Raw genomic sequence first — 27,708 nt, forward strand, 5'->3', positions numbered from 1 at the left:
CCTGTGTGTCTAAACTCAACATCTCAAACCAAAAAGTCTTCAGAAGCCAGGCAGGCATGACCCCCCACGGCTGTGGTTGTAAAACTGTGACTCAGACAAATCCCAAGCAACCGTTTGTGGCCCCTGAAGCCCTTCTGGAACCTATTTATCTATTTGACCTGTTCTTCCTCTTGAGCTAACTCATTCCATATGTTTAACTACCTGTTGTGCAGAGTAAATTAGGAAAAGAAAAAAAACTCTTTGAAAAACTATTGGGAAATGGAGAAGAGGAGGGCTTTTAATTCCTGTATTTAGGGTGATGAACAAGCCCAGGTTTTTAATAAATGGGTGTATGTATGTGTATGTACATACACACATGTGCTAGCTCACAAATCACTTGAACATACTTTATTTCAGTATTTTTCAAAGTCTTTACATTGTGATTCAGTCAGAAATGCAGTTTGTCATCCAGTACACACACCCACTGAACCATATGAAATGGACAATATCCCACCCTCTGGACCTATAAAATGGCAATTTTATTTGGTTCAACCTAACATTTATGCAAACAAAGGTTTTATGCAACATTTGCTCTTGTTTTTTGTGATACCAATTAATTTATTATTTTAAATGCTGGTTGCAGTACACTAAATTGATTTCACTACCACTGTTACTAATGATTCACAACCAACCTCTTTATTTAAGCTTTTTTAAAAATAATTTCACATTTTAAAATTTTAATTTATTTTTTATTGGTTTTGGCAGGGGAGGTAATTAGGTTTTTATTTATTTTAATGGACGTACTGATTGAACCCAGGACCTTGCTAGGCATGCACTCTACCACTGAGCTATACCCTTCCCCCTCCAAGGGCTTTATTTAATCTTCACAACAACTTTTAAGCAGAAATCATCACCATCTCCCATCTTAAACACAAGAGGACGTTTATCCTGGGTATGAGGTGATTACCTCACTGACCACTTACTCAGACCACCACTGTGCTTAACTCATGTAATCTTCATTAAGAACTTCATGGGATGGGTACCAACAATGAGCAATGGGGAGTTTGGAGACGTGGAACACTTGTTTCCAGACTCAAGGTTAGGAAGAGGCAGCTTCCAGATTATAATAACTTGTGTAATAGCAGAGCTCAAGCTATTTTCACTGCCTTGGAGCTAAGTTTTCACTGCCTTGGAGTTAAGAACGAGACCCTGACCCTGACCCTGGGTTTTGCAGCACTGCAGTCTTTTTTTTTCCTTCATGGGCTTTTCTTGGCGAGAGAGGGGGGGGGGAGGGAGAGAGAGATAGAGAGAGAGGGGGGGAGAGAGAGAGAGAGAGAGAGAGAGAGAGAGAGAGAGAGAGAGAGAGAGAGAGAGAGAGGGAGAGAGAGAGAGAGAGAGAGAGTCTACACTTTTTCCCATGCCTTTGCACTGGCTGAGGGGTGGGCTTTATCCCTGGGACTACCCCCTCCCCCAGCCCAGGCCGCAGCTGGAACTCTTCACTGATCTCCATCTTTTCTCCCTGCCCCCACTGAGGAAGGGGAGGCCGACTGTCTCCCCCGGTCTTTTCCAGATGTACGTCTGCCAAAGACTGACACTACGCCCCCTACTCCCCCAGCCCCCATCCCAGTACAGAGGATGATGAATGAGGACCCGAGAGCCGGCGTGGTGGGAAAGTGTTCTCGCCTTGAAAAGAGAGGGAAAGGGAAAGGAAGTCGTGGGGGGTGGGGAGGGGAAGAGGTAGAGCCTAGAGGCCGGGGCTGGATAGCCGGGACCCAAGCCTCCTCGGCTCGGCCAGTAACTTAAACTCCCTTAGGAAGGCGTGGGGAAGTGCTCCAATCCCTGCACTCCCTTGGAATTTGGGTGGTATATCATTTACTGCAACCCGCACAATCCGCTCAGGGACTACTCCACTGTAAACCTCAAGCCCTTCCAGCGCCGAGTTCAGAGTGCTGCTCCCTCTCCTCCGCAAGACTGCGCTCCAGTGCTCTCCCAGCCTTCTCCGTAGGTTCCTCCCAATTCTCTACCATTCTTTGGTTCGGGGGGGGCGGAGTCGTACCTCCTCTCCTGTTCCTTTAAGAGGCGTCGGCTCCTCCCCCTTCGGAGTTGCCGTCTGACGCGGGATGACAGCAGCGAGTTCGGTATGTCTATGCAAATAAGCGCCCCCTGTGGACCAATGGGGAGCGGAGGTGCCGGAACCGCGGACCAATGGGGCGGGGGTGCAGGGGCTCACCATATAAGGAGCGGCCTCGCCATAAAAGGAAACATTGTATCTCTTTATATGGGGGGAAGGGTCGGGGGATCCCTCGCCGCCAGCGCGTGGTCCCGGCCCCCTCCACCCGCCGTCTCGGCCGCGGCCAGCAGCCCCTGCCCCCCGGGGGACGCTGACGGCCGCCGGGCGCGCCGCCCTAGCGTACGGACAGGGGGCGCTCCGCGCGGCCTGGGGCAACCCGGGCCACAGGGGCAGGAAAGTGAGGGCCCAGGTCGGCCCGGGCGTGCAGGGGCCCCGGGTTCGAAGCGGCAGCAGCGGCAGCAGCGGCAGCGATAGCGGCACTATCAGCAACTGGAGCGCCGGGTTGAGCCGGGAAGCCGATGGCTGCGGCGGCGGCTCCGATTCCTCGCTGACTGCCCGTCCGCCCTCCTGCATTGAGCGCCATGTTACCGAGCCAAGCTGGGGCCGCGGCGGCGCTGGGCCGGGGCTCGGCCCTGGGGGGCAGCCTGAACCGGACCCCGACGGGGCGGCCGGGCAGTGGAGGTGGCGGCGGCGGCGGGACTCGCGGGGCTAACGGGGGCCGGGTCCCCGGGAACGGCGCAGGGCTCGGGCCCGGCCGGCTCGAGCGGGAGGCTGCAGCAGCAGCGACAACCACCCCGGCGCCCACCGCGGGGGCCCTCTACAGCGGCAGCGAGGGTGATTCGGAGTCGGGCGAGGAGGAGGAGCTGGGCGCGGAGCGGCGCGGCCTGAAGCGGAGCCTGAGCGAGATGGAGCTCGGCGTGGTGGTCGGTGGGCCCGAGGCGGCGGCGGCGGCCACCGGGGGCTACGGGCCGGTGAGCGGCGCGGTGAGCGGGGCCAAGCCGGGTAAGAAGACTCGGGGCCGCGTGAAGATCAAGATGGAGTTCATCGACAACAAGCTGCGGCGCTACACGACCTTCAGCAAGAGGAAGACGGGCATCATGAAGAAGGTACCCGGCCGGGAGGTTGGCTGGCCACGGGGGACCGGGAGGGTGGGGACGCGCAAGGGGAGCCCGGGAGGAAGGCAGAGCCGAGGCGGAGGTGAGATGCGGCGAGTCTGCAGGAGGTGTGTGGGAGGGGATGGCTGTTGCCCCGGGAAGGGTGAAAGGGGAGGGGCCGCCAGGGAAATGTGGGGAGAGGGGAGATGCCGTGAACGTCCGGAAAAGAGGGGAAAGGCACCTAGGTGGGAGTGACGGGCGCGAGAGAGGAACGGGGCCCTTGCAGAGCGGCGGGATGAGGAGTGGTAGTGGGAGGCTGCGAGGCTGCCGGGGAGGTAGTTAATGAGACCCGGGGGTCAGTAGGTCCAGTGCGCTCTGGTGTTCGGGGGAGGGCGTCGGAAAAGCAGGGAACAGAAGAGAAGGTATGGGGGTGAGGAGGCTGGAGCTGCATAATAACAATGAGCCAACATGTGTGGGAGGAAGGTGGGCATCACTAGAGTAGTGCTGGCTGGAAGGACGGACAGGGCTGATGACCGAATGGGTTTCAAAAGCCCCAGGTAAGGGAGCAGGGCAGTAGAACTGATGCTGCCCTGAATATCAGAAACCAGGTCCAACAATGTCCGCGTCTCTTCTGTGCATCCACTGGAAGCCGGCACACTCCCTGCAGGCTTCAGAGCCTTTGGGACAACTGGGATATCCAGCCCTAGGGAAAAATCTGTGCATGGAGTTTGGGGAGAAGCTTTGTAGAAGTATCTAGAAATGCCTCCTCTTCTGGCTGATTGTGCAGTGAAAGGGATGAGGAGAGGAGTTATCTTGGGTTATAGAAGATACGGGGAGGGATGGAAGCAGAGGAACTGGGAAACAAGAAGCTAGAACTCTGGGAACATTGGCTGGTGTTTATATCTGTCCCATATAGAAACCAAGGCTGCTTCCAGTGAGTAGGTTGTGGAACTTTGTTAGGAGTGAGGATGCCACCTATGGGGCCATCCTTGAAGGTCCCCTTCCTGGGCTTATGGCAGGGGTAGCTGCTAATCTATCTGCCATCTCCCATCACTTCAGACACGGTTGTATCAAGACAAAGAAAGAAAAAAAGGGGAGCCTAGTATTATAGAACAGGACAAATGGCAACAGGTTAGCACCTGTGCAGTTTCTGGGAAGAAACATGGACATTTTGGAGCCTAAGTGGCCCCTTATCCCTAATATCTCTGTGACCTCCAGTGTAGTTGCAACTTCATCCTGGTCCCTGTGACCGTGAGGAGGTGGTGGGAGTCATCTCTTCATGAGGCTCTGGGCACCAAGCTGTAGTGAGGAGCAGCTCCCTGGGCCCCTCCGTGTCTGCTTAGGTTGTATGTTCTGTCACTGGGAGCTGTGACTATTTGCTTGGGGTATCTGCAGGTCAGTGGAGCTGTTCCTCAAAGGAGCATGGGGTTTTTCTACTCTTCAGCTCACCTTCAGATATCCTGATAGGACCCCCTTAGAGTCACTGGAGAGGAAGGTCACTGTGGGATTGGGGGCTTGATATCACTGTGTACTTCCCTCTCTTTCCTACTTCCCAAGGAAGGTAGAGATTAAAAGTTTTGCTGACCTACCCATCTCCTCCCCCCTACCCCCAGGCCTATGAGCTGTCCACGCTGACAGGGACACAGGTGCTGTTGCTGGTGGCCAGTGAGACAGGCCATGTGTATACCTTTGCCACCCGCAAACTGCAGCCCATGATCACCAGTGAGACTGGCAAGGCACTGATTCAGACCTGCCTCAACTCGCCAGACTCTCCGCCCCGCTCAGACCCCACCACAGACCAGAGAATGAGTGCCACGGGCTTTGAAGAGACAGACCTCACCTACCAGGTGTCGGAGTCCGACAGCAGTGGGGAGACCAAGGTATGTTTGGGTCCTCTATCTAAGGGGAAGGAAGGGGAGGGACTTGACTGGCAGAGAGAGGAGGGGGGTCTCTCTCTTTCTCCCTCACCCAGGACAGGTGGATAGGTGCCCCGTGATGGAGTCGGTTTAGTGCCCCACATCCTAGGGTACAGGTGTCCATCCTCGCTATCCTGACAGGAGGCCGGCCCCCTAGATAAGCGGGCGGCCTCCGTGCCCATATAAGGCCGGCTCCGGCTCCACGCCGGCCTCCCGCCTGCAGCCCGCCTGCCTGGCAGGGCCCTTGCATTCCTCCCGCCAGCTGTCTCCCCGCTGGGGGCGGGGGCATCGCTTAGCCCTGCCCTCCTGGCCGGCTGGGTCGCTGGGGAGTAGGAAGGGAGCACTCATGGGTTCCAGGGTTCTGGGGAGCCAGCTCTGTCAGCAGGCAGGCTGGCTGACTGGGCTGGAGACTATCTTACTAGCCAGCCGCCTACCTCTTCAGGATGTCCGGGCCTGCGCACGTTAGGGAGCTTATTCGCCAGGCTGCTAGGGATGCCGGCCCTGGTTACGCCTCCCCCTTCCTTTTCCCGGTAAGGAGAGGGGGCGGGGCTTCCTCCCTTGCTGCTCTGGGGAGCTCCACCTTCCGGGTGGCCCTTTTAACTGACCAATCCGAGGAAGCGGCACTGTTTGCCTTAGCAACGCGTCCGCCAATCAGGGGCTTCGAGCTCCGCTGCTTAGCAAACATCCCGCGCTGACCCACCGCAGTATTTGAGCCCCCTCAGTTCCCTGGGCTTGGTTCTCGGCTCAGCTCGTGGCTTCTTCCGTCCCCTTCTAAGAACAAAGGCTCCCTGAAGGGAGAGTCAGTGCTCTAGGCTCCCTACTGTCTTAGTGGTATAGCATCAGAAATAATTTTCAAACTCTTAGCAGTAGGGTTCATTTATTCCCAGGAAATTTTGCTGAATGAATAAATTCCTTTGGTAGTTTAAATCTTAAGTATTCGGCATAAAGTGCTTCCTTGCCAAACCCCCAAGATTGCTCTCAAACATTAAGCTTCCTGAAAAATTGTCAGTCCCTATCTCAGAAGCCTGGCAAATCAGAGCTGGAAGGACCCTTTTTAAAAGACCAGCCCCCTCATGTTTACAGAAGAGGAAAACTGAGGCTCAGAAAGAGGAAGTAATTTTCCAAGAAAGTCACACAGATTGGCACTGCTAGAGCTGGGAACAGATCCTGAGTGTCCTGATCCCCAGTTAATGTGATTGCCACAGTTCATTGGGGGCAGAGAACTCAGGGAATTATGATGGTGACATTATTATTGCCCTTTTTATGAGCCAGGCACTGTTCTAAGTGCTTTACCATATGATAACCTACTTAATCTTCACAACACTTACAGGGTAGGTATTATCCTTTCACAGACAGAAAACTGTAAAGAAAAAGCAGCTCAGCAGCTCAGTAACTTAGTAACTTGCCTGAGGGTCAGGCTCCAGGTAAATGGTGGACCTGGGATTTGATCCCAAGCACAGTGGTTCCATTCTGGGCCATCAATCTACACAGAACACCTGCAGGGGCAGGGTCTGGTAGAGGCTCACCACTCCATCTTTACTCTGGGTGTAGGATACACTGAAACCGGCGTTTACCGTCACCAACCTGCCGGGTACCACCTCCACCATCCAGACAGCACCCAGCACCTCTACCACCATGCAAGTCAGCAGCGGCCCCTCCTTCCCCATCACCAACTACCTGGCACCGGTGTCTGCTAGCGTCAGCCCCAGTGCTGTCAGCAGTGCCAACGGGACTGTGCTGAAGAGTACAGGCAGTGGCCCCGTTTCCTCTGGGGGCCTCATGCAGCTGCCTACCAGCTTCACCCTCATGCCTGGTGAGTCACAAGGGGCAAATTGAGCATGCTAAGAGTGGGTTTAGGGCTGGCACAAGAACCTCTTTCCCTACTCAGAAGGAAGGTGAACTAGGGCCAGAGCCTGAGAGAAGACTCTTATGTCCCATTGCCAGGCATGCCCTCCCCACTGCGACCCCAACTGTCCTTGTCAGTAAGTTTCAGCCATACACTCTGGCCTTGTCTAGCAAGCCTAGCCCTGTGCCCTCCTTGCCACAGGGACAGTAGACATCCTACCACCTCCCTACCTTGACTGGGGGGCAGATCATGTCCTTGATGGGTCAGTGCCTGCTCCTGTGTCAACCAAAGACAGTAGAGGCAGGGCCTGGGGAGGGAGGAGGGGGGAAGGGCAAGAGCAGAGTGTGGAAACCCCTGGAGACACAATTCTGGACATGAAGGCACCCAGGAAAGATAGTGATGGGAGTCGGGGATAGAGTGCCAGACCCTGGGTCTGGGGGTGTTTGAGGGTGCTTGGTGGTGCAGGTGGTGGCTGGGTAGGACAGAGCACGAGTAAGTCTCTGTGTCTCATAGGTGGGGCAGTGGCCCAGCAGGTCCCAGTGCAGGCCATTCAGGTGCACCAGGCCCCACAGCAAGCGTCTCCCTCTCGCGACAGCAGCACAGACCTCACGCAGACCTCCTCCAGCGGGACAGGTATAGCTCAAAGCTTTGTCACCTCCCTGCTCTGCCTCCTTCATGAGGCCTAACAGCAGGTGTCCAGCAGTATCCGTCCTATAACTAAGGTCAGAGAATTTCTGAATGTGGACACTGAGGCTTTGGGGTTAACCCTTACTCTAATCCTTACAATAAAGTCAGGTAAGGATGGCTGGGTTTTGAATCCTGCCCTGCAGTAGGGCTGTGGTTTTCAGGAAGAAATTAGAGACCATTGACCCTACATTCTTCCTTACTCAGCTGAGAAGTCTGAGGCCCAGAAAGAAGGTATTTGCCCAGAGACACACATTTGCTCAATTACCAGGGAGACTTTACAGAGCAGTTGTCTCCTTATGAAAGGGCGTCTTAGGTTTTGAGTAACCATAATTCCCCTCTGTGTCTCTAGTCATTTCAGGAATGATGAGACACTTCAAAATAAAATTACTTTTAAGTTCTTGTTGTTTACAACCTTGTTACACAAAGTGTGGTCTATGGAAGGAAGACCAGCATCATCCCAGCACCACCCCAGTGTCACCTGGGAGCTTGATGGAAATGTGGACTCTAAAGCCTCACCCCACACCTACTGAATCAGAATCTGTATTTTAACAAGATCCCCTGGTGACTGTATGCACATTAACACTTGAGAAGTGCTTGTTTAAAAGGTGAATTTGTCAGCCATATGTTGAGGAAGAGGAAAGAAGAGTGAGAACAAATGAAAAAATGGGATGAAGGAGCTCTCTAAAAGAAGAGCATCTGAGTTTCCTTGGGTAGGGTCAGACATTGTAATCTTTGTTTTTTCCCAGGGCCTTGGGGTCTTGGAAGAGAACAGGTAGATAATCAAATAGTACGATGTGAGAGGATACACTTAAAGGTTGGCGCTGTTGTGTTCAAGAAGAAATAGGGCTTTTCTTAGTCTATGACGGGGAACACAGCAATGGGAAATGGCAAGAGAGCTCTGGAGGCCTGGAGTTCCCGGGGGTGGGACGCGGGTTATCAGTAGGGACCAGTGCCCACCTCCCTGACGTGTGTCTGTGTTTGCCAGTGACATTGCCCGCCACCATCATGACGTCATCCGTGCCCACGACTGTGGGTGGCCACATGATGTACCCTAGCCCCCATGCGGTGATGTATGCACCCACCTCGGGCCTGGCTGATGGCAGCCTCACCGTGCTCAATGCCTTCTCCCAGGCACCGTCCACCATGCAGGTGTCCCACAGCCAGGTCCAGGAGCAAGGTGAGTTGGGGGGGCAGGGCTGAAGAAAGGAGGACCATTTCCTCCTTTACACACACACATACTCAAACACTCTGCACAACTCAGATGTGCACACTCACACACACACAAACTAGATGCTCACACGTATACATACATGTACACACACACCGAGGCTTACACACACATTGCAACACCCATCTTGTCCACTCGGACACTCATGCACACTGGAACTCACACTCACATGCACACTAAGACACATTTGGACACTCACTCTTGGGCATTTTATCTGAGACTCACTTGGTCACTTAAAGCCTTTATCACCACTCCTCCAATATCTGGAAGTTTCTCTTGAGCAATCGATTTGAGTTTCTCCTGTTGTGTGCTAACACAGGTGGCGTCCCCCAGGTGTTCCTGACAGCGCCATCTGGGACAGTGCAGATCCCTGTCTCTGCAGTTCAGCTTCACCAGGTAGGTGGGGGCCACCTTTCACCCAATCCCAGATGGCCAGCCCAGCCCCTTCATCTTGACCTTGGGGATTCCATTACTGGGTGGTCCAAGCCAAGATCCTTAGCTGGGAGGCCTATCCATTTTCCTGATGGGCCTTTGGTGGGGGGGCAGGCAGGCCGGCAAGCAGGGGGCAGCCCCCCACCCCCTCCTGACACACCCCCTTCCCTCCAGATGGCGGTGATCGGGCAGCAGGCCGGGAGCAGCAGCAACCTCACCGAATTACAGGTGGTGAACCTGGACGCCGCCCACAGCACCAAGAGTGACTGATCCGCCCTGCCGCCCTGGACAGATGGCCCGAGGGACGGCACCACTTATTTATTGTTGCCTTTTCACATTTTCTTTACACACACGTTGATGGGCCGCAGGAGGGAGGCAGGGAGGAGCAGTGGGCAGCCACAGGACTGAGCCCTCTCACTCCAGCCAAAGAAACAGGCCAGCCTGCCCTCCACCCCGTCCTCCCTCAGCCTCCCCTCCTTCTCGCTCCACCTCCCGTTTCTGTTGATGGTGGGGCTGTCCTCCCTCCTCAGACTCCTCTTGCCAGCTTGGCTCCGTGTTTGCCATGAGTATTAGCTTACCCGTGGGACCGTGCTCCCCTTCCCAGACACAGGCCTCTGTGGGACTAGGCACTGTGTCCCCCCTGAGGAAGCAGTTGGGGTCCTCTCCCCAGCCTCCTTGCTGACCCCACGTCAGCACTGTCTGCCACAGGCTGGGTCGAAAGAGCCCTACCCCTGCCCCTCAGGGAGCCAGCTGGGGAGATGTGGTGTCTTCCCTTAAGTGGCACCTGTTGCCCTTGCAGCTCCTGAGCAGCGGGGCCTGTGCATGAAGCAGGGTCCTGGGGCCACCTGCCCTTCCCTGCTGCTCCCCGGGAACTCCAGGGGCTGCTGGGTTGGAGGGAACCGCCAGTGTTCCCTCTCCCCTGTCTTCCCCCCTCTCCTCCCAGCTGCTTTACTTAAAGTTGATTTTGAACTTTTTATTTGAGGAGACGAAGTGAAAACAAATCTATAAATATATATTTTTAAAATATTTAACTTTTTTTTATGGCGTTTTTCTCGTCCCCCTCCCTGCCCGAGCTCCCCTTCCCTGGGGAGCCCTGGGGCTCCCCAGAACTGGCTGGGCCTCTGGGGACAGAGCTACCCCACGAGCTCGGGGCCCGCCAGTGTGGGGGGGAGATTCTGGGATTGCCCGGTCCTGGGTTGTTTCCAGGAGAGAACCGGGGGAGGGGCCCTCAGGCCATGCCCCAACGGGGTGGGGAGGGCGACCCACAGCCCTGGGCCTCTTTTCGCCCTTCAAGGCTGTGCTAGGGAGTGGGAAGAGGGAGACCAAATGTGGGGGTGGGGGGAGGGTTTCAGAGGCAACTGACTTCATTTGTGCCACACGCATGGGCATTGCAGCCTTGTGCTCCCCCAGGCCTGCAGCTGCCTGGGGCCCAAGTTGCAGTGAGCAGGGTGGGGTCTGGGAGGGGGTGAGAGGCAGGAATGGGGGCAGAAGAAATGGGAGCAGCTTTTGGGCTGAGTGCAGCGATAGGGGAGCCAGAAATGGCAGCTCTCCCAGGGAGTGAGCAGCTACTGTAACTTTTTAAAATTAAGACAAAAAGCCTTGAAGAAAATGACTTTATTTTTCTAAGTGTAACCTCAGTATTTATGTAATTTGTACAGGGGCCGTGCCCCACCCCCTCTGCCCACTTTGGAGTAGACCTTGAGGGTGGGCCAACATAGGGAGAGGGTCCCTGTGTCAGAGCCTACTTTCACCACCTGTATCCAGAGAGGGAGCTGTTTCAGAACAGGGCAGCTGTGGGGTGGAGTTTAATTAGCCCCTTAGGACTGCCTTCAGTAGGAACAAGCCTGCTTCTGTGATTAGGTGAAGGGGTGGGGGAAGTTTTTACGCAGAGCCTAGCTATCAAGGGGATGATTTGCCAACATGTTTGAGAACCTCCGAATCTCTAACCCCCATTGCTGTCTTGCCCCAACTTGGGGTGCCAAGATGGAAGTCAAGTCATCTTTCTGGCTTTCTCCTGGAGATAGCTGGGGGCTTATGGGTGGCTTACAAGATTGGGGCATGGCAAATCAGGGGCCAGAGAGTGGGGGAGCTTGGGACTCAGGTCTGTAACTGCCCAGCCCCTTTCTCTGCTCTTGTTTCACTCCACCATCACTCACTCACTCCCCACTCCCCCACCCAGGGGAGGAGACCTTGATGAATTCCTCCTCTCCTTCCCACAAAAGACAGACCCAGTGAGTGAGTCAGGCGAAGTGCTTATAAGGTGTGTTGTGTGAGCGTGCCCTTGGGAGAACATGCGTGCGTCAGGAATGAGGTGGCATTTATATGCGCAGCAACCCTTGGTGTTTCCCTTCCTTGGTGGCTCTGGGGTGTGTGTGTGTGTGTGTGCGCGCGCGCTCTTGAGCGCGCGCGTGCCTGAGTGAATGTGTGTGTGTGTGTGAATGTGGGGTGTGTATGTTAGTGGTTTCTACTTCCCCTGGGATGCTGACCCAGGAATAGTGGACATGGTCACAGTCCTATGTACAGAGCTTTCTTTTGTATTAAGAAAAAATACTCTTTCAATAAATGTATCATTTTTGTGCACAGACTGTGGGGTCTTTGCCTTTGTTTTCCCATAAAGGGAGGTAGGGTGGGAGGTACCAGCGCGAATCAAACCCCAAAATTGCTGCTCTGAGAAGCAAGCCGAGCTACTTGATGAAATGCTAACAGGTGCTTTGGGTTGTTGAACTCTGCGATTTAAATTAAGGAACATTTGGGAGGGCTGGGGCCTTTATCTTTGGCCCCAGCTTCACTAGGTACTTAAGTCAACACAGAGATGAGAAATCTTAATTAACAGGAAAAGTGACTCAACGAATCCAAAGCAACCAGTTCGGGAAACTCATGGCCACGTGACCTAGTGCAAACTAGGAGGACAGACCTAGGGTGGGAGTGTGGGTTATTAGGTTTCCAGGGGAGGAAGGCCGACCTAGGGAAGGGGAGGGCCGGGGTTCAAAGTTGATACTGGATGGAAAGGGCTGCCTATGTCTGCAGAGTAAGGAGCCAAGCCACCACGACCCCGGGCTCCGCGGGCAGCACGCCCCCACGCAGCGGCCCGCGGGTACTACGCATGCTCCGCCTGCGCGCGGGGCCGCGGCGCTCGACTGTGGGCCGCGGTGGGACCCGTAGCCGCCCAGCCGTGCGCGCACTCGCCGTGTGACCCGGAAGGGAGCCGCTGAGGAGGCGGGGCCAGGACGGCCGGACCAGCGCTGGATCCCAGCGAGGGCCGAGGGCCACGGCGGTGGGAGGTGAGAGGCGAGTTCTGCACCCCTCGGCCGCTGCCCCGTTCCGTCCCCAGTCCCTTGCCCACTCTCCGTGGGGCTGACGACAGGAGCCAGGTCTTGGTCTCTGAGATTCGCTCTGTCCCGTCAGCTTCCACCGACCGCGCCCCCCACCCCTCACCCCCTCCCCGCAGCCCGTTCCCCCGGCGGTGCGAGCCTCCTTTACCACCCCCGCTGGTCTGCAAGCTTGGGCCTGACCTTGCCACCTGCGCCTGCCTGCTGTCTCATCCCTGCGTTCACACCTCACCCTCACACCTCAATTAATTGCTCCTGTTCTAGGCCTGGCATAGTACCTTGCTCTCTCCCCATTTAGGCCTTTCCGATTTTGTTACCTCACCCTGCTCATCATCTGTGCGTCGCATGTCACTGATTATCTCTCAGTCCTGCCCTCCATGCTAACTGGACCCCTATCCCAATTGAGGTCCATATCTGTTTCCCCTCCTCTTCACGCCTTCTACTCTCATCTTCTTTACCTGTACCCCAACATGACCCCTGCCCTGATCACCTTTTCTTCATTCTGGGTTTGCAGTCCATTCTTATTCTCACCATTCCCCGTTGCCCCTACACTGTTTTGTATCTTTCCCTGATCACTAGCATAGCCATCATTTATAATCTTTTTCTGGCTTAGTAATGTTGCATTTATCTGAGGACTGCCCTTACCTTCTCTAAGAATGTTAATATTAGATTATATTTTACAGACCTCTCACTATGTGCTAGAGGCTATTCTGAATGCTTTATATATAGTATCTTAATAAGTTTTTACAACTTTATGGGTTGGGTATGAATATTATTACCTTTTTGCAGAGGAGGAAACTGAGGCTTAGAGATTAAGTAACTTATCCAAAACTACACACACAGTAAGTGAAAGAGCCAGAATTCAGAGTCACATTTATCTGATTCTGAAATCTGTGCTGTATTGCCTGTCTAATACCTCTACCATCTCCTGACCTCATTCCCTACCCTTCAGTGCCGGGATTACCACCTGCATCTATATCTACCTGACTTATACCTACGTCTTCATACGGCATAAGTGCAGGGTGGGACCTGGTCTTTTTCTCCCATAATTTTATCTGGCCCCCTAAGCCCCTCCCCGTTTCACAGTAGTCTCATACCCTTTTCCCATCCAGCCATCTGGATACAGGGGCCTCCTTTCATCTCTCTCTCTGCCATGGCCCAACCCTTCATGTTCACATTCCAGCTCTGTCCTGCCATTTATACTCCCTGTCCTGTCCTTTCCCCGTCCTGACTTTCCTCACTTGTTCTGGCTCCACTGTCTTACAGGCTGCCGTCCTCCCTGCTCACCTGTGTCACCCTAAGTCCTGATCTGTACCCCTCAGCCATGCAGACTGCCCAGACGGTCCTACTTAACTCTCAGCTCTTTCTGATACCTTGCCTGTAATTCTTTTCATCCTCTCTTGTGACTTTTTCCGTTTCTTAAACTTCTTTGTTTCCCTCTCTTTTCACTCCATTCTGCCTCTCTTTTAAATCCCAGAGTATGTTTAAGTAATTTATTTCAGCCTATTCTTGACCTTTTCTCTTTGGCTTCTAAATTCCATACAGTCTGCCAGTCACCACCCATCCTGTCTATGCCTCAAGATTCCACTGCCTACATGAAGTCTTTTCCCTTTCCCATACTGCCTTTACTTCTCTCCTTGTGTGTCCTAGGAGGTCAGGATGGTGGGGGAACGGCGCACTGGGGACCTCATGGTGCCCTTGGGGCCCCGGCTGCAGGCATATCCTGAAGAACTTGTTAGACAGCGGCCTGGGCATGATGGCCGTCCTGAATACCTGATCCGATGGACTGTCCTGAAGTGTGGGGAAGTGGGCAGAGTGAGTGAGGAAGAGGGCAAGGCAGAGCACATCCTCATGTGGCTGTCAGCCCCCGAGGTCTACGCCAACTGCCCCATGCTGTTAGGCGAGCGGGCATTATCTAAGGGACCTCAGCATGAAACAGCTGGAGGCTCAGGAAGCTTTCCGCGAGACCCAGGAGGCCTGGATGTTGTGGCAATGGGAGAGATGGAAGCCGATGTGCGGGCACTGGTACACAGGGCTGCCAGGCAGCTGGCAGAAGGGGGAACCTCGAGCCTCACGGCCGCTGTGCTCCACACCATCCATGTGCTCAGTGCCTACGCCAGCATCGGGCCCCTCACTGGGGTCTTTAGGGAGACGGGAGCCCTGGACCTGCTCATGCACATGCTATGCAACTCTGAGCCTCAGATCCGTCGGAGCGCAGGCAAGATGCTACAGGCTCTGGCAGCCCATGATGCTGGTAAGAGACAGCCAGGGGAAGAAGGAAAACACTGGAGAGAATGGGACCACTAGGAGTAAGAACAGGTGGAGGAAGGGTTTCTCAACTCTGTCAAAACACCTAATGTTTGCTGAATATCAATTTGATTGCAAAGGGAAAATAAGATTAATAGGCTACCACAGGTACATAAGCAGGATAAAATGACAGCTTTTTAATCTGGTTTATCTGTCCATTCTCAGGGCAGTAGCAGGGAAGAGAAGGGAGTAAGTTTATCTCTTTAAACTGGTTTGAGATTTGTTGGTTGTGAAGTCAATTTGGTGGGTTACAATCAACATTTTTGATGTAAAATATCAGCATGTAGCACTTAATAATGTAAGTTTTGTAGCAAGAACTGTTTTAGTTCCACATGTGCACAGTTGTATCAGGTTACCCCAGAAAAATGTATATGTTGCTGTGAGTCTCAGCCACAAAGAAATTTGAAAGCCTGTTGTGTAGAGAGTCTGGGGAAAGAGGGCAGGGTGGAAGGAGAATCAGGGATGGAGAAGACACGGATTGGGTGTGGATTACAGGAAGTCGGGCTCACGTCCTTCTGTCACTGAGCCAGCAAGATGGCATCGAGCAGCACATGGATTTTGACAGCCGCTATACTTTGCTGGAGCTGTTTGCAGAGACCACATCTTCTGAGGAACACTGCATGGCCTTTGAGGGCATTCATCTGCCTCAGGTACCCTGGCAGCTGTGGGGGAAATGCTGTGCACAAGTCCTGGGGCATCATTTCTGAAAATGTGGTTCAGGACTGCATCAGCACCAGAGCCACAGGGGGAGCTTATTAAAATGAAGGTTCACGCTACCCTTCCTGCTCAGAATTTCTGAAATTAGAACTCAGGGTCTGTGTTAAGGCACTCCTGGTGTGTTTCTTACATGACTCACAGTCTGAGAACTACAGGCGTGGGGATGAAGCCTTTATATTCTTCTGTAGAGGATGGTGTTGAGGGGAAAGGAGAGGGGCTCAAGCTGGGAGGAGGGGAACCCACACCATAGACTGTGTCCTACAGATCCCAGGAAAGCAGCTCTTCTCCCTGGTGAAACGTTACCTGTGTGTCACTTCCCTGCTGGATCAGCTGAATAACAGTCCGGAGCCAGGGGCTGGAGACCAAGGCTCCCCATCCTCAAGGGAGGATTTGGGCCGGGAGAAAAGCCGGGGGCAGCGGGAGCTGGAGTTCAGCATGGCTGTGGGCAGCCTCATCTCAGAGCTGGTGCGGAGCATGGGCTGGGCCCGGAACCTCAACAAACAGGGCACACCACCGTCCCGGCCAACGCGGTCCATCTTTCAGCCTGGCGTTTCAGGCCCCAGCCCCTTACTGCCCACCGTTGTTGCCACCCCCAAGAAGCAAGGACGGGCCTTCCGCCAGCGCTCCGAATTCTCTAGTGAATTCTTTAGTGGCTACAGTGAGTATTACTTGCAGCGCTACAGTGAGTATGTGCAGCAGATGCTACAGCCCGGGATGCGAGTGAGGATGCTGGATGATTTTGAGGAGATTCATGCTGGGGACGAGGGCGAGTTCCGGCGGAGCAAAAATCGTGTGCCCCCTGTGCAGGTGAGTGAGTGTGCGGTGGGGGGACACTGTTGGGAGCCTTATTTGGGCGGGGCACAGCTGGGGCATCCATGCAAGGGACTCTTATAGGCCGGCCAAGGAGAAAATTCCCAAGGGAATTAGAATGTTTAAAGAGGTCAGCAATTGAGAGAGGGGGCCATTTGGAGGGCTGAGAAAATCTGGCGGGAGTGGGTGGGCTGTGAGGTCAAGGAGGGACTCACACCCAGGAAGCGTAACTCACCTATCCAGACACCCTCACCCCGACCAGTGGAGTTGGCTTTGGAGGGAGTGTTGGAGCAGAGTCAGGATTGGGAAGAGATGAGAAGCAGGACCTACCTTGATGGGGGAAGGGAGTCTTTTGTTTCTGGAGGTTTCACAAGCCTAGCCAGGTGTGCATCTGAGGGCTGTGTGCCCAAGCTCTAGGGCTGGCCATGTCCTGTCAAGCCTGCACAGCACAGGGTACAGAGGGCCGAGCCCTCTCCCTTCTCTCTCGCCTCCTCCCTCAATACCAGGTCTTTTGGGAGTCGACAGGCCGTACCTGCCGGGTGCACTGGTATATGCTGGAGATCCTGGGCCCTGAGGAAGCTGCTGAGGATACAGCTTCAGCAGCCATGGAGAAGGGGGCAGGGGCTACAGGGTTGGGCACAGGTGAGCCTTGGCGGGGACAGGGGCATCATGTCTCTGAACAGAGGAGGAGTGGCTGGGATGCAGCCGCTCCTGACCAGGATCTGCCCCAGAGCTTCAGAAATCCACTCTGTTCCTGGCGGGGCTGAGACCCGCTATACTTGTCTCCTCAGTACTTCCCTCCTGGGACTGGAAGCCGGTGGACGAGCTCTACTCTTTGCCATACCTCCAGCCCGAGCCTCGGAAGAATGAACTGGGGTACCTGACCCAGGCTGAGTGGTGGGAGCTGCTCTTCTTCATCAAGAAGTTGGATGTATCTGAGCAGCAGCCGATTTTCCAGAATCTTCAGGAGAACCTGGATGAGGTGTTGCAGGCCTGAGATACCTGGGGGGTTTGGAGCGGGGTTAGAGGTGGGGCTCTCTGAGGTAGTTCTCCACGTGGGACTGCTTGAGGGGAGGCTGGAGCTAGAGGGTAGACAGCATGCGGGGTCCTGCTGGGGGAGGAGACAACTGCTGGGAGGATCTAGACGTGGAAGGTATGCAAGACACGGTGAGAGGTGGCCACCCTTCCTGTTACTGTCCCCAGGCCCTTTGTGTCTGCTTGTTCCTGGAATACATGCCATTTCTGTTGACAGACCCTGGGTGAGAAGGCCCTCGGTGAGATCTCCGTGCCCATCACGATGGCTGAGGGTCTGCTGCAGGTTCTCAGTAATCGGTTTGAGGGCAGCACCCTCAGTGACCTGGTCAACTCCCAAATCTACACCAAGTACGGACTGCTGCCCGACACCCTGAGCAGCTCGTCTTCTTCACAAAGTCACTCCTGTACCCCAGATGCAGAAGAGGAGTCCAAGTCAGAGGCCAGCTTCTCAGAGGAAGAGACTGAGACCCCCAAAGCAAAGGCTGAGGCCCTTAAGGCAGAGGCAGAGCCAGCCAAGGGAAAAACTGAGCCCTCCGTGGCACAGAGTGATTCACAGCTGTTCAACCAGCTTCTGGTGACCGAGGGGATGGTTCTGCCCCTTGAGACGAAGGAGGCAGCCAGTGGTGAGTCAGGTGCTGGGACGGGAGGGCAGAGAGGTTGGAACAAGTCCTGGGGCAGTCCTCAGAGAAGTGGATAGTCAGGGTAGCAGGCAAGCGTGGAGTGAGGTCACTTTTGTGTGGGAAGTTGCTTTAGAAGCTTGCATCCATTTTCCTTCCTTTGACCTTGATAATGTCTACTCAGTCACTACTCCCTTTCTTCATATTCCTGGGAGAGGAGGGCCCATTTTCCAGAGTATCATCATCTTCATTGTTGGACTCTTAAATTCCTCACACAGAATTGGAAAAGTTCTGGATGCAAGCTGCAGTAGTGAACAGTGTCTTAAAATGTCAGTAGGATCACTGGGCTTGACCTTTAAAGACTTCCAATGTGGAGGTGCCACCATTTTTTTAAGCCACTGCCTTTCGCTCATCAATTTCAGAAATGGCTAGAGCCTTGCGGAGTCCCGGTCCACGCAGCACCCTGGATCAGCACGTGGCAGGGGTCGTGGCCACTGTGCAGATATCCAGTCTGGACACAAATCTGCAGCTTTCAGGGCTCTCTGCCCTCTCTCAGGCCGTGGAGGAGGTCACTGAGCAGGACCACCCTCTGGTCCATCCTGACAGATCCCTGAGGTTAGAATGCTATGGAGGGAAGGGCTTATGGTTTAAGCTCTCAGTGGGGGAGGTTGGTGGTGGGAGGGAAGGAGCTATGAGATCAAGAGTGAGAAAGGCTGAGGGGAGAGAAGGGTCAGCCTGAGGAGTGCTGAGCAGGAGGGCGGAATATTGCGATGGTTAATATTCTTGGAGCTTTTGCTCTGGGCCAGGCCCTGTGCTTAGAATTTTATAAGCTTTCTCTCATTAAATCCTCTCTCCTGAGGAAGACCTGACACTATTCTCACCCCATTGTGCGGGTCAGGAAACTGATCCTTGGAGAATTTAAACTTACCCAGAGTTTGACAGATCACAGAGCCGAGATTCAAACCTAGGTCCTTTTGGCTTTAGAGCTTGAGTTTTCTTTTCTTTTTCTTCCTTTTTCTTTTTCCTCCCTCCCTACTTTCTTTCTATTACATACTTCTTAATTATACAAATAATGCATGATTGCATTCTACTTTAAAAGATCCTGAAGGATATAAGAGAACAGAGAATGAAAAGCCAGAGTCCCTTTTTACCATTGTTGTCACACGTCCCAGCATGTATCCTTCAGACCTTCTAGAGATGTACACTTGTTCGTGTGTTTTCTGAGTTTGTGCTTCAGTGTACGTGCTCACACGCTGCCTGTTCCTGCAGCTTTCCCCCTGTGCTCTGTGTGTCTGGGAGGGCTCTCCACATCAGTCCACGTGGCGCTGCTTCATCCCCACTGCTGCCTCGGGCGCTGCAGTATGATTATATCTAAGTTCGAATCCAGTGCTCTAGTGGATCTGTTTTCCCTCACATCTGCTACCAGTGGATATTATCATTTTTAAATATCTATCAGATTGGCAAAACTTAAAATAATTGGTAGCTCCTTGTTTTAATTTCTTCTTTCTAGTGAAGTTAGGCATATTGCATGCATTTGTTATATTTCTTCTGTAAATATTCTTATCCTTCGCTCACTTTCTTACTGGGTCTTTGTCTTTTTCTTGTTGATTTACAGACATTCTGAGTATTAATCCATTACATATGTTACAAATATTTTGCTTGTCTTTTTTCCCCCCAAATCATACTAACTTTTATTTTCTGAATACAAAATAATATCCGTTCACTGTAAAAAAAATTAGAAAATTATGAAGATAGCAATCATCTGAAAACACCTCATACAGTGATAGTCACTGTTAACATTTTGGTAAACATCCTTATTCATATTTCTATATTTATTCATATGTATTACCTACATGTGTATATTAACTTATTTTTAGTAAATCATGGCTACCAGAGGGGAATATATATTTGAAGCACATTTGGTTCACATGTGGTCATCATAAAGCTCATGAGAAAAGGCCGAGCTTTCTCAGTACCTTTATTTGCCTTCTTGCTCAGAATTTCTCTTTTTGTCGTTAGTCCCTCCCTAGTTCCCAGGCCATCTCTTCGATATGCGTCTCTGTCACTGCGGAGAAAGATGTCAGTCCAGCCTTTCTCCTCTTGTGAAGCGCAGCGGGTCTAGGCACTTAGGAGGCACTTCTTCCTTCCTTCAGATCAGCGTTCCCGCGGGGCCCTCTTAGCTTTGTGGGTAGTGCCTTTCACTGGGCTGAAGTTTTAGATTTTCATGTTGCTGTATTTTTCAACTTTTTTTTTTTATGGCTTCTAGGTTTTAAGAGGCTTTATTCCATTCCAGGATTATAAAAATATTTCCCTATACTTTCTAAAAATATCTGTGTTTTACTTTTTACATTTATTTTAAAATCTGTTTGCGGTTTATTTTTGCAAATGGAGTGAAGCAGAGCTCCAGCTTTCACTTTCTCAGATGGCAGTCTCGTGTCCCTGCCTCATGTTTCCAGTGCTCCTTCCCGTCCTCACTGTCTGAGATGCCACCTTTCTCTCCTCGTCTCTTGATCTCTTTGGCTACCCTGTGTAGTTTCCAGGGTTTTCATTATTACTAAAGTTTTTATTTGTATTTTGGTAACTAGTAGGCAAGTTTACCATTACTTCTTTCCAAACATTTCTTGACTATTCTTGCATGTTTTCTCTTCCTGTGCCTGAATCTGTCTATCATGTTTTTAAAATCTTTTAGGCATTTTGATTAGAATTTCACTGAATTTATAGATTTATTTGAAAAGATGAACCAGCATTTATAACCGTTTTGCTCTACTGCCTACTTCATGAGGTCAAGAGCCCGAGACAGATTGCAGAGGAGAGGGATTGGGATGAAATGAAGCTGAGGGAGAGAGAATAGATTGGAGGGGCGTGGGTGTGATAGACTGGATGTTCATGGGTTGGGTTGGACAGGTAATGAGGCCTTCCTCGGGAGGGGGAACCCCTATGTCTCTTCTCTCTCTCAGAGAGAAGCTAGTGAAGACGCTGGTGGAGCTGCTGACCAACCAGGTGGGAGAGAAGATGGTGGTGGTGCTGGCCCTGCGCCTCCTCTACCTGCTCATGACCAAGCACGAATGGCGCCCCCTCTTCGCCAGGGAGGGTGGCATCTATGCTGTGCTGGTTTGCATGCAAGAATATAAGACTTCCGTCCTGGTGCAGCAGGCAGGGCTGGCGGTGAGTGGACTGGACCTGGCGGTAGAGAGTGATGGGTGAGGCAGGCAGGTTGCGGGGCTGCTGATCCTGGGAGGTTCTATGGGGATTCAGATGAGGAGACGTTGGGATGAAAAGACGCAGGTGGATTGAGGCGTTCCAGCTGGACTGTCCTGGAGATTGTGGATTTGGAGAAAGGGAGAAGAATGTTTTTAGGAGTGACTCCCAGGTTTAAAATTGAGCAGCAGGGAGGATGAGGTTGTCATTTGCTGAGTGGGAGAATGTTGGAGGAGGAAGAGGCGTGGGGAGAAGCTCAGGCTGAATTTTCAGGTGTGCTGATTTTCCTGCGGCTTTTTATTTATAACTAAGTGTCTGATTAAAGACTAATTTTCTAGATGTGACAGTATGTTTTAACCCTTGTACCTTAGCGGTACCGGTACCCTGAAGATCCCCTCCCCTACCAGATGCGGGTAAGGCGAAGCCAGCGTTGCCATTGTCTTGCTGCCCAGGGCCCAGAGAATGGGGAGGGAGGCCCACATTCAGGGAGGGAGAAGTAGCTTCCTGAGTAGCCCAGACAGCAGTGGGGCTGTTAGGGAGGTATGGGCAGGGTGTGCTCTGTGTAACCTGAGAGACCCCCTGGGGTCAGGTAGGCCTCGTCCAGAGCAGTTCTGAGAATGGATTCCGACAGTGTAAGGGCAACAGCGGGGATGGGAGCATAGGTCCTCTCAGGGCAGGCTGTCCCAGGAGAGGCCTGGAGGCTCTTTCCTTTATGGGGCCAGCTAGGTGCTGGTCCCCCCAAGAGCAGCCAAGCAGTTATAGTCTAGGTCATGTCTGCTCAAAGAATTCCCTGGTCCTCTCAAATTGCATGAACAAACTACAACATTTGTCTCTAAACTCAGACTCTTCCCCTATAACAAAATTGCATCCTTTTTAAAAATAACTTAAGGTCTACAGAATTCAGCTAGTTAGGGGAAAGTAGGGTAGCTGAAAGGAGAAAGCCTCATTAGGAGGTGGCATTTGCTTGACGGGTCCAGCCTTCATAAGGAAGATTGTCCTGGGAATTAATTCTAATTTACTGCATCCCTAGAGGGTTTCTTCTCAAGAGTCAACCCTTTCACCAGCCAAGACATTCTCTATCCTAATTGTATAGTGTTCATCTTAATTGAGGTTTCTCTCTAGTAACAGCAAACAAGCTTACACATTACAAGTGTTTTTTTCATATACTTCTAACCACTCTGCCTGTGATCAACCCAAGTAACCTTGTCCGGGAGGGTTGAATACTGGCTTTGGAGGCCAGGGGATGTAGGTGTGGGAGCGCAGGTGTGCAGGTAGCAGCAGAGGCTGTGGAAGGGAATGAGGTTGCATAGGGAGGGAGCGCAGAGAGAAGAGAAAGGGGGACAAGGAACTTCCGTGTTTAAGTACCATGCAGAGGAAGTCCAGAGAGATAGGACAACCAGGAGGATGAGAAGTTGTGGAACTCCAGGGAATAGAGATTTTACAGAGGAGGAGTGGTCCAGTGAGGTGGAAGACAACTTCAAGGAAAGCCTTGAAGACAAGTAGAGGCTGTGAAGGGCTCCCTTCCGAGGGGGAGTTTCTGGAGCAGGCGGACACCCTGGCACCCGCCAGCCTCGGTGCTGGCAGGGAGAAGCTGCAGGTTTCTGTTTCCATCCAGCCTTAGGGTTTTTTGTTGGCTTACTTCCCCGTCCTTTCTGCCTCTTCTCCCCTCCCCTCCCTTCTCTTTTTTTTTTTTTTTTGGCATTTGATGTCCCATCACTACCTCTTTTTCCATCTCCCCCTTGACCTATTTGCAAACAGCTCAGCTGCCCCAAAGTTTTAGGTCTAGAACGATGGCTTCTCCCTCTGCCTGGTGGCTTTGCCCACTTCTGACTCTGCTTCCACACCCCTTCGCAGGCACTGAAGATGCTGGCCATTGCCAGCTCCTCGGATATCCCCACTTCTGTTACTGGCCGAGATTCTGCCCACCCTTTGTTTGATGCCCAGATGACCAGAGAGATCTTCGCCAGCATTGACTCAGCCACCCGCCCGGGCTCTGAGAGCCTGCTCCTCACTATCCCTGCAGCCGTGGTCCTGATGCTGAACACAGAGGGGTGAGGACCTTATCCTCCAAACTCCAAACTCCTGCTAAGCCCCAAGCTCTGCTGCTCCTGCCCAAGTCTCATGTGTTCCCCAGAAATTCCCCTCCCGTTGTTACCTCTGGGTAAAATGCTGGTCGTCCTCTCCGACTGTTGTTGGAAGAGAGGCCAAGTAGTTGAGGGTAGGGACATTCCAGGGAGAGCAGAGACACCCTGCCCTTCCTGCTAGGGTCGGGAGATGTCTGGCCTCAGAGGGAGCCCTGGAGCCCCTCCTTCCTCTCTGTCCTTGCTTCCAGATTCCAGCGCGCGTTTACTCTCTTTCAATTTCTTCCTGGGTTACCTCCCTCCTCCCAGGTGCTCCTCTGCTGTGAGAAACGGCCTGCTCCTGCTCAATCTGCTTTTGTGCAACCACCACACTCTGGGAGATCAGATTATAACCCAAGAGCTGAGAGACACCTTGTTTAGACACTCGGGGATGGCACCGGGGACAGAACCCATGCCCACCACGCGCACCATCCTCACAATGCTTCTCAATCGCTACTCGGAGCCACTAGGCAGTCGCGAGCATGCAGGTATGGTTGTGGACAGGGTGGTTGTGCTGAGGAATCAGTGCCAGCCCGTGGCCAGGAGGGCTAACTTGTACATATTGGTACCTTCTGGAAAGACACTATGAACCTTCAGCAAATGAGTGAGGGTTTTGGTGCTCAAGTTAGGTCCTAAGGAAAGCTTCCAGGCCAAGAGGAGAGGGGGCCTCTAGAACAGGTACAAGGAAATTGCCTTCTCTGAATGGCTTTAAATATATGAGGATGCCTGTCTGCCTGGGCTGGGTCTGGTCCTCTCTTATTGGACACTGGAAGATTGGTTGGAATAACTTCTAGAGAGACCTTCTTTTTAGAGGAATTGTAACTTATGGTAGAGAGTTTGTGACTAGAATGTGAAATACTGATGTCATAGTGAAGAAGCCCTCTGTATTTAACAAGTAAGTAAAAACCCAGGAGTGTGGGGGAAACCAGAGTGAGCATTGTGTGTCTTCTAGTCTGTACGTGTGAAGCCACCACACTAGGTAGTGTGTGGATGTAACTATAATAGCTAATATTTATTGGCTTATGGAATAGCACAGCTGACTTTCAGTAATAAAAGGTAATTGCATGACTGTGAGATTAAAACTGTGTTGTGACTAACTTAACAGTGTCTGCCGTGCTAGACTCTTTTTTCAGATATAGCTACGTATATATTAGGGGCCAGAAAAAAAAATCCCCCATAATTGGGTAGAAACTGCAGACATCCACAACGCACAATGGGAAGAAAATCTGGGAGTGGTTTTCTGCCTCTGCCCATTTCTCAGTTTGACTGACTTGTATGACTTTTCTTCATACCCGTTTTTCCTTCCTGTGTGTCTGGGCAGCAGCACTGGAGACCCCTGGCGCCCGGGGCCAGGATGGGTCCCCTGAGCTACTGATCCGATCCCTGGTGGGGGGCCCGTCTGCAGAACTCCTCCTGGACTTGGAGCGCGTGCTGTGCCACGAGGGCAGCCCTGGGGGCGCTGTGAGGCCCCTCCTCAAGCGCCTCCAGCAGGAGAGCCAGCCTTTCCTCCTGTTTCTGCGGACCCTGGATGCTCCTGGGCCCAACAAAACTCTGCTGCTGACGGCGCTGAGGTAGGGGCCTGCTTGGAGGGGGTGCCTGTGCGTCAGAGGCCGGGGCACTGGCTGACCACAGGGACTTCACTTGTTTGCAACCCTCGCCAGGGTCATGACCCGGCTGCTGGATCACTCTGAAGCAATGGTCCTCCCCTGGCACGAGGTCTTGGAGCCCTGCCTCAGCTGTCTGAGTGGCCCAAGCAGTGACTCTGAGGTACCTGGGCCCTGGCAAAGGTGGGGGAAGGAAGGGCAGCCTCTGGGTACCAGCTACCTTGTGGGGCTCCAGAGGGCACAACACAGCCTTTCTGGATGGGTCTGGATGCTGGAGGGGGATGTGTGTGGGAAAGACAAGGCCAGTGTCATCTGAGTCTCCAGAACTGGGACTCTTGGCTACACTTGAATTTTAGCTTCTGGGCTTAGGAGAAGCCCACATTCACCAGTCCCCACCGTCCTTGTTCTCCATCCTCGGGGCTTGTGCCTTGTGTAGCAGGGCTCAGGCACCAAGACTGGCTCTGGAGGCAGCTTGGCCCTAACAGGAAGAAGCTGTGCCTGAACTCTGCCCCTGGCAGCTCATGCTGGAGTCCCGGCGCCCCAGGGTTCTGTGCCAGCCTGTCTTGGTGCTCCACTTCCCCTGGCGTTCAGGTTCTCCAGAATCTCAGCCCCCACACGCCCTTTATTGATCCCACCCCTTGGCCTGTACACAGCCTGCCCTCTGCTTCCTCGCGGTAACCTCTGTGGCTCTGGGCCAGATTGTTCAGGAGCTGCTCTGCTTCCTGTATCACCTGGCCTCGATGCACAAGGACTATGCCGTGGTGCTCTGCTGCCTGGGAGCCAAAGAGGCCCTCGCCAAAGTCCTGGACAAGCACTCGGCTCCGCCGCTGCTGGCCTGTGAGCTTCGGGACCTGGTGACAGAGTGTGAGAAACACGCCCAGCTCTATAGTAACCTCACCTCCAGCATCCTGGCTGGCTGCATTCAGGTGAGGAGGCTGGTGGGTCTGGAGCAGAGGGAGAACATAAGCCAGAAGCAAAGGAAGGGGATTCAGTGTGCATCCCTGTTTGGCACAAGTAGGTGGCAAATCTAGGACACTTATTCCACAACCTTTACCCCATGTGGTTCTATTCTAAAGAAATTTGGGGAGAACAGGGCAGAGTGTTCTGTTGCCCCTTGACTCTTTCTCCATATGTGTTTCCTTGTCCCCCACCCTTTCTCTGCTGTCCTGGTGCAGATGGTGCTGGGCCAGATCGAGGACCACCGACGAACCCACCGCCCCATCAACATCCCCTTCTTTGACGTGTTCCTCAGGCATCTCTGCCAGGGTTCGTACCCCGACTTGCTTTCTCCTGGCTCCCACCCCAGCATCTGCTCCCCTTCCCTTCCTGCTCCCTAGCCCTTTCCTTTCTTCTCTCTCAACTACCCAGGCTTCCCCCTTGCCCGCAGGCTCCAGCGTGGAAGTGAAGGAGGACAAGTGCTGGGAGAAGGTGGAGGTGTCCTCCAACCCGCACCGGGCCAGCAAGCTGACCGACCGCAACCCCAAGACCTACTGGGAGTCCAACGGCAGCACCGGCTCCCACTACATCACCTTGCACATGCACCGCGGGGTTCTCATTAGGTGTGAGCACGTCCGTGTCCATGTGTGTGCCTACACACACACACACACACACACACACACACACACACACACACACACACACACACACACTCTCTCTGATGTGCCCCAGTGTACATCCGTAACGGATTACCCACATACACACAGCCCCGACTTAACCCCTGTGCCTGAGCACCCACTCAAACCCATTTTGTGCAGCAAACAGATAGACACGTTGACCTGCTCTTCCTGTACTAAGTGCAGACATCTCACTCCGTGAGCCTGTGACGTGCTCCCCTCACAGGTCAGATGTCAGCGCCCTGTGCTCGGGTTGAGGGAAGTCAACAGCTCACTTACCCACTCTTCTTGTGGGCATTTGTTTAATGTATCCTCTGTTCCAGGCACCCTGCTAGGGGCTGGAGCTATACAAACAGTAAGGTATGGGCCCTGTCTTCAGGGAACTTACAGTCTTGTTGGGGAGCCAGGCTGGTAAATCAGGAAGAGCAAAGAGTAAGAAAAAAGTTACAGTTGACAAGTGTACTGGATCCTGAGGCCAACTGAGAGGTCAGGGAAGGTTTCCAGAAGGAGGGGCTGACCGGGTTGAGTTTGAACTAGAAATTAGCTAGATAAAGAGAGGGCAGTGGATACTCCAGGTGGAGGGACAGCATGTGTGCGAAATGGAAGCAAGAAACAGTGACGTGCTGGGGGGACTGGACTGTTTGGCTGGAATGAAGGGTGTGTAGTGAAGTGGCAGGAGATGGAGTTTGAGTTTTATTCTGAAACTTGAAGAGCCATTGAAGGGTTTGAAGAAGGGGAGAGACAAAAGTAGATTTTTAATTTAGAGGCCTCCGATAATTCTGGGAGTTTGGGTTGCAGGCCAGGAGAGAGTTGGAAGGTGTATGCAGTGGCCTGGTTGAGCTGAGATGAATGTTCCATGAGGTTGAGGGCACGGGAATGGATAGCAAGGAAGTGATGGACTGGGAGGTCTTAAGAGGTGGCATCTGTGTCTACGGGACCTGCCATCGGCTGGATGCGGGAAGCCGGGCTGGGGAAGTCACAGTGACTACTGGGTGGGTAGCAGTTTTCTTTCCCAAGAGAGAAGTAGGAAGAGGAGCAGTTTTCTGCGAACAGATGATCGTTCCATTTGGGTGTGTTGACTCTGAGTGCCCCTGGGGTGTGGTGT

At 53.0% G+C, this 27,708-nt stretch overlaps 2 protein-coding genes across 5 annotated transcripts in view; both read left to right on the forward strand.

Moving 5' to 3' along the window:
• The first annotated feature begins 2,235 nt into the window (after positions 1-2,235).
• On the forward strand, positions 2,236-11,837 carry SRF (serum response factor). Its single transcript, XM_010973777.3, has 7 exons — positions 2,236-3,156; positions 4,758-5,024; positions 6,612-6,873; positions 7,420-7,539; positions 8,579-8,770; positions 9,141-9,217; positions 9,428-11,837. Exons 1-7 carry the CDS (start codon positions 2,632-2,634, stop codon positions 9,521-9,523), a joined length of 1,539 nt encoding a protein of 512 aa, XP_010972079.2. The 5' UTR covers positions 2,236-2,631; the 3' UTR covers positions 9,524-11,837.
• A 549-nt stretch (positions 11,838-12,386) lies between these two features.
• Positions 12,387-27,708, forward strand: part of CUL9 (cullin 9) — a 33,832-nt gene continuing 18,510 nt past the window's right edge. For 2 of the 4 annotated variants that reach the window (XM_045509219.2, XM_045509220.2), the window contains exons 1-16: positions 12,387-12,534; positions 14,233-14,836; positions 15,385-15,539; positions 15,871-16,413; positions 16,923-17,058; positions 17,208-17,398; positions 17,669-18,074; positions 18,491-18,683; positions 21,026-21,233; positions 23,121-23,317; positions 23,657-23,874; positions 24,708-24,957; positions 25,048-25,153; positions 25,644-25,916; positions 26,166-26,256; positions 26,378-26,549. In XM_045509219.2, the coding sequence (XP_045365175.2) occupies positions 14,242-14,836; positions 15,385-15,539; positions 15,871-16,413; positions 16,923-17,058; positions 17,208-17,398; positions 17,669-18,074; positions 18,491-18,683; positions 21,026-21,233; positions 23,121-23,317; positions 23,657-23,874; positions 24,708-24,957; positions 25,048-25,153; positions 25,644-25,916; positions 26,166-26,256; positions 26,378-26,549 (3,734 nt within the window). In that variant the 5' untranslated portion in view covers positions 12,387-12,534; positions 14,233-14,241. The remainder of the gene's footprint in view (positions 12,535-14,232; positions 14,837-15,384; positions 15,540-15,870; positions 16,414-16,922; positions 17,059-17,207; positions 17,399-17,668; positions 18,075-18,490; positions 18,684-21,025; positions 21,234-23,120; positions 23,318-23,656; positions 23,875-24,707; positions 24,958-25,047; positions 25,154-25,643; positions 25,917-26,165; positions 26,257-26,377; positions 26,550-27,708) is intronic. The other 2 variants (XM_074348763.1, XM_010973778.3) reach the window with 1 other exon arrangement.

The sequence above is a fragment of the Camelus bactrianus genome, chromosome 20 (assembly GCF_048773025.1).
Source record: "Camelus bactrianus isolate YW-2024 breed Bactrian camel chromosome 20, ASM4877302v1, whole genome shotgun sequence".
In the NCBI taxonomy this organism is placed as follows: Eukaryota; Metazoa; Chordata; class Mammalia; order Artiodactyla; family Camelidae; genus Camelus; species Camelus bactrianus.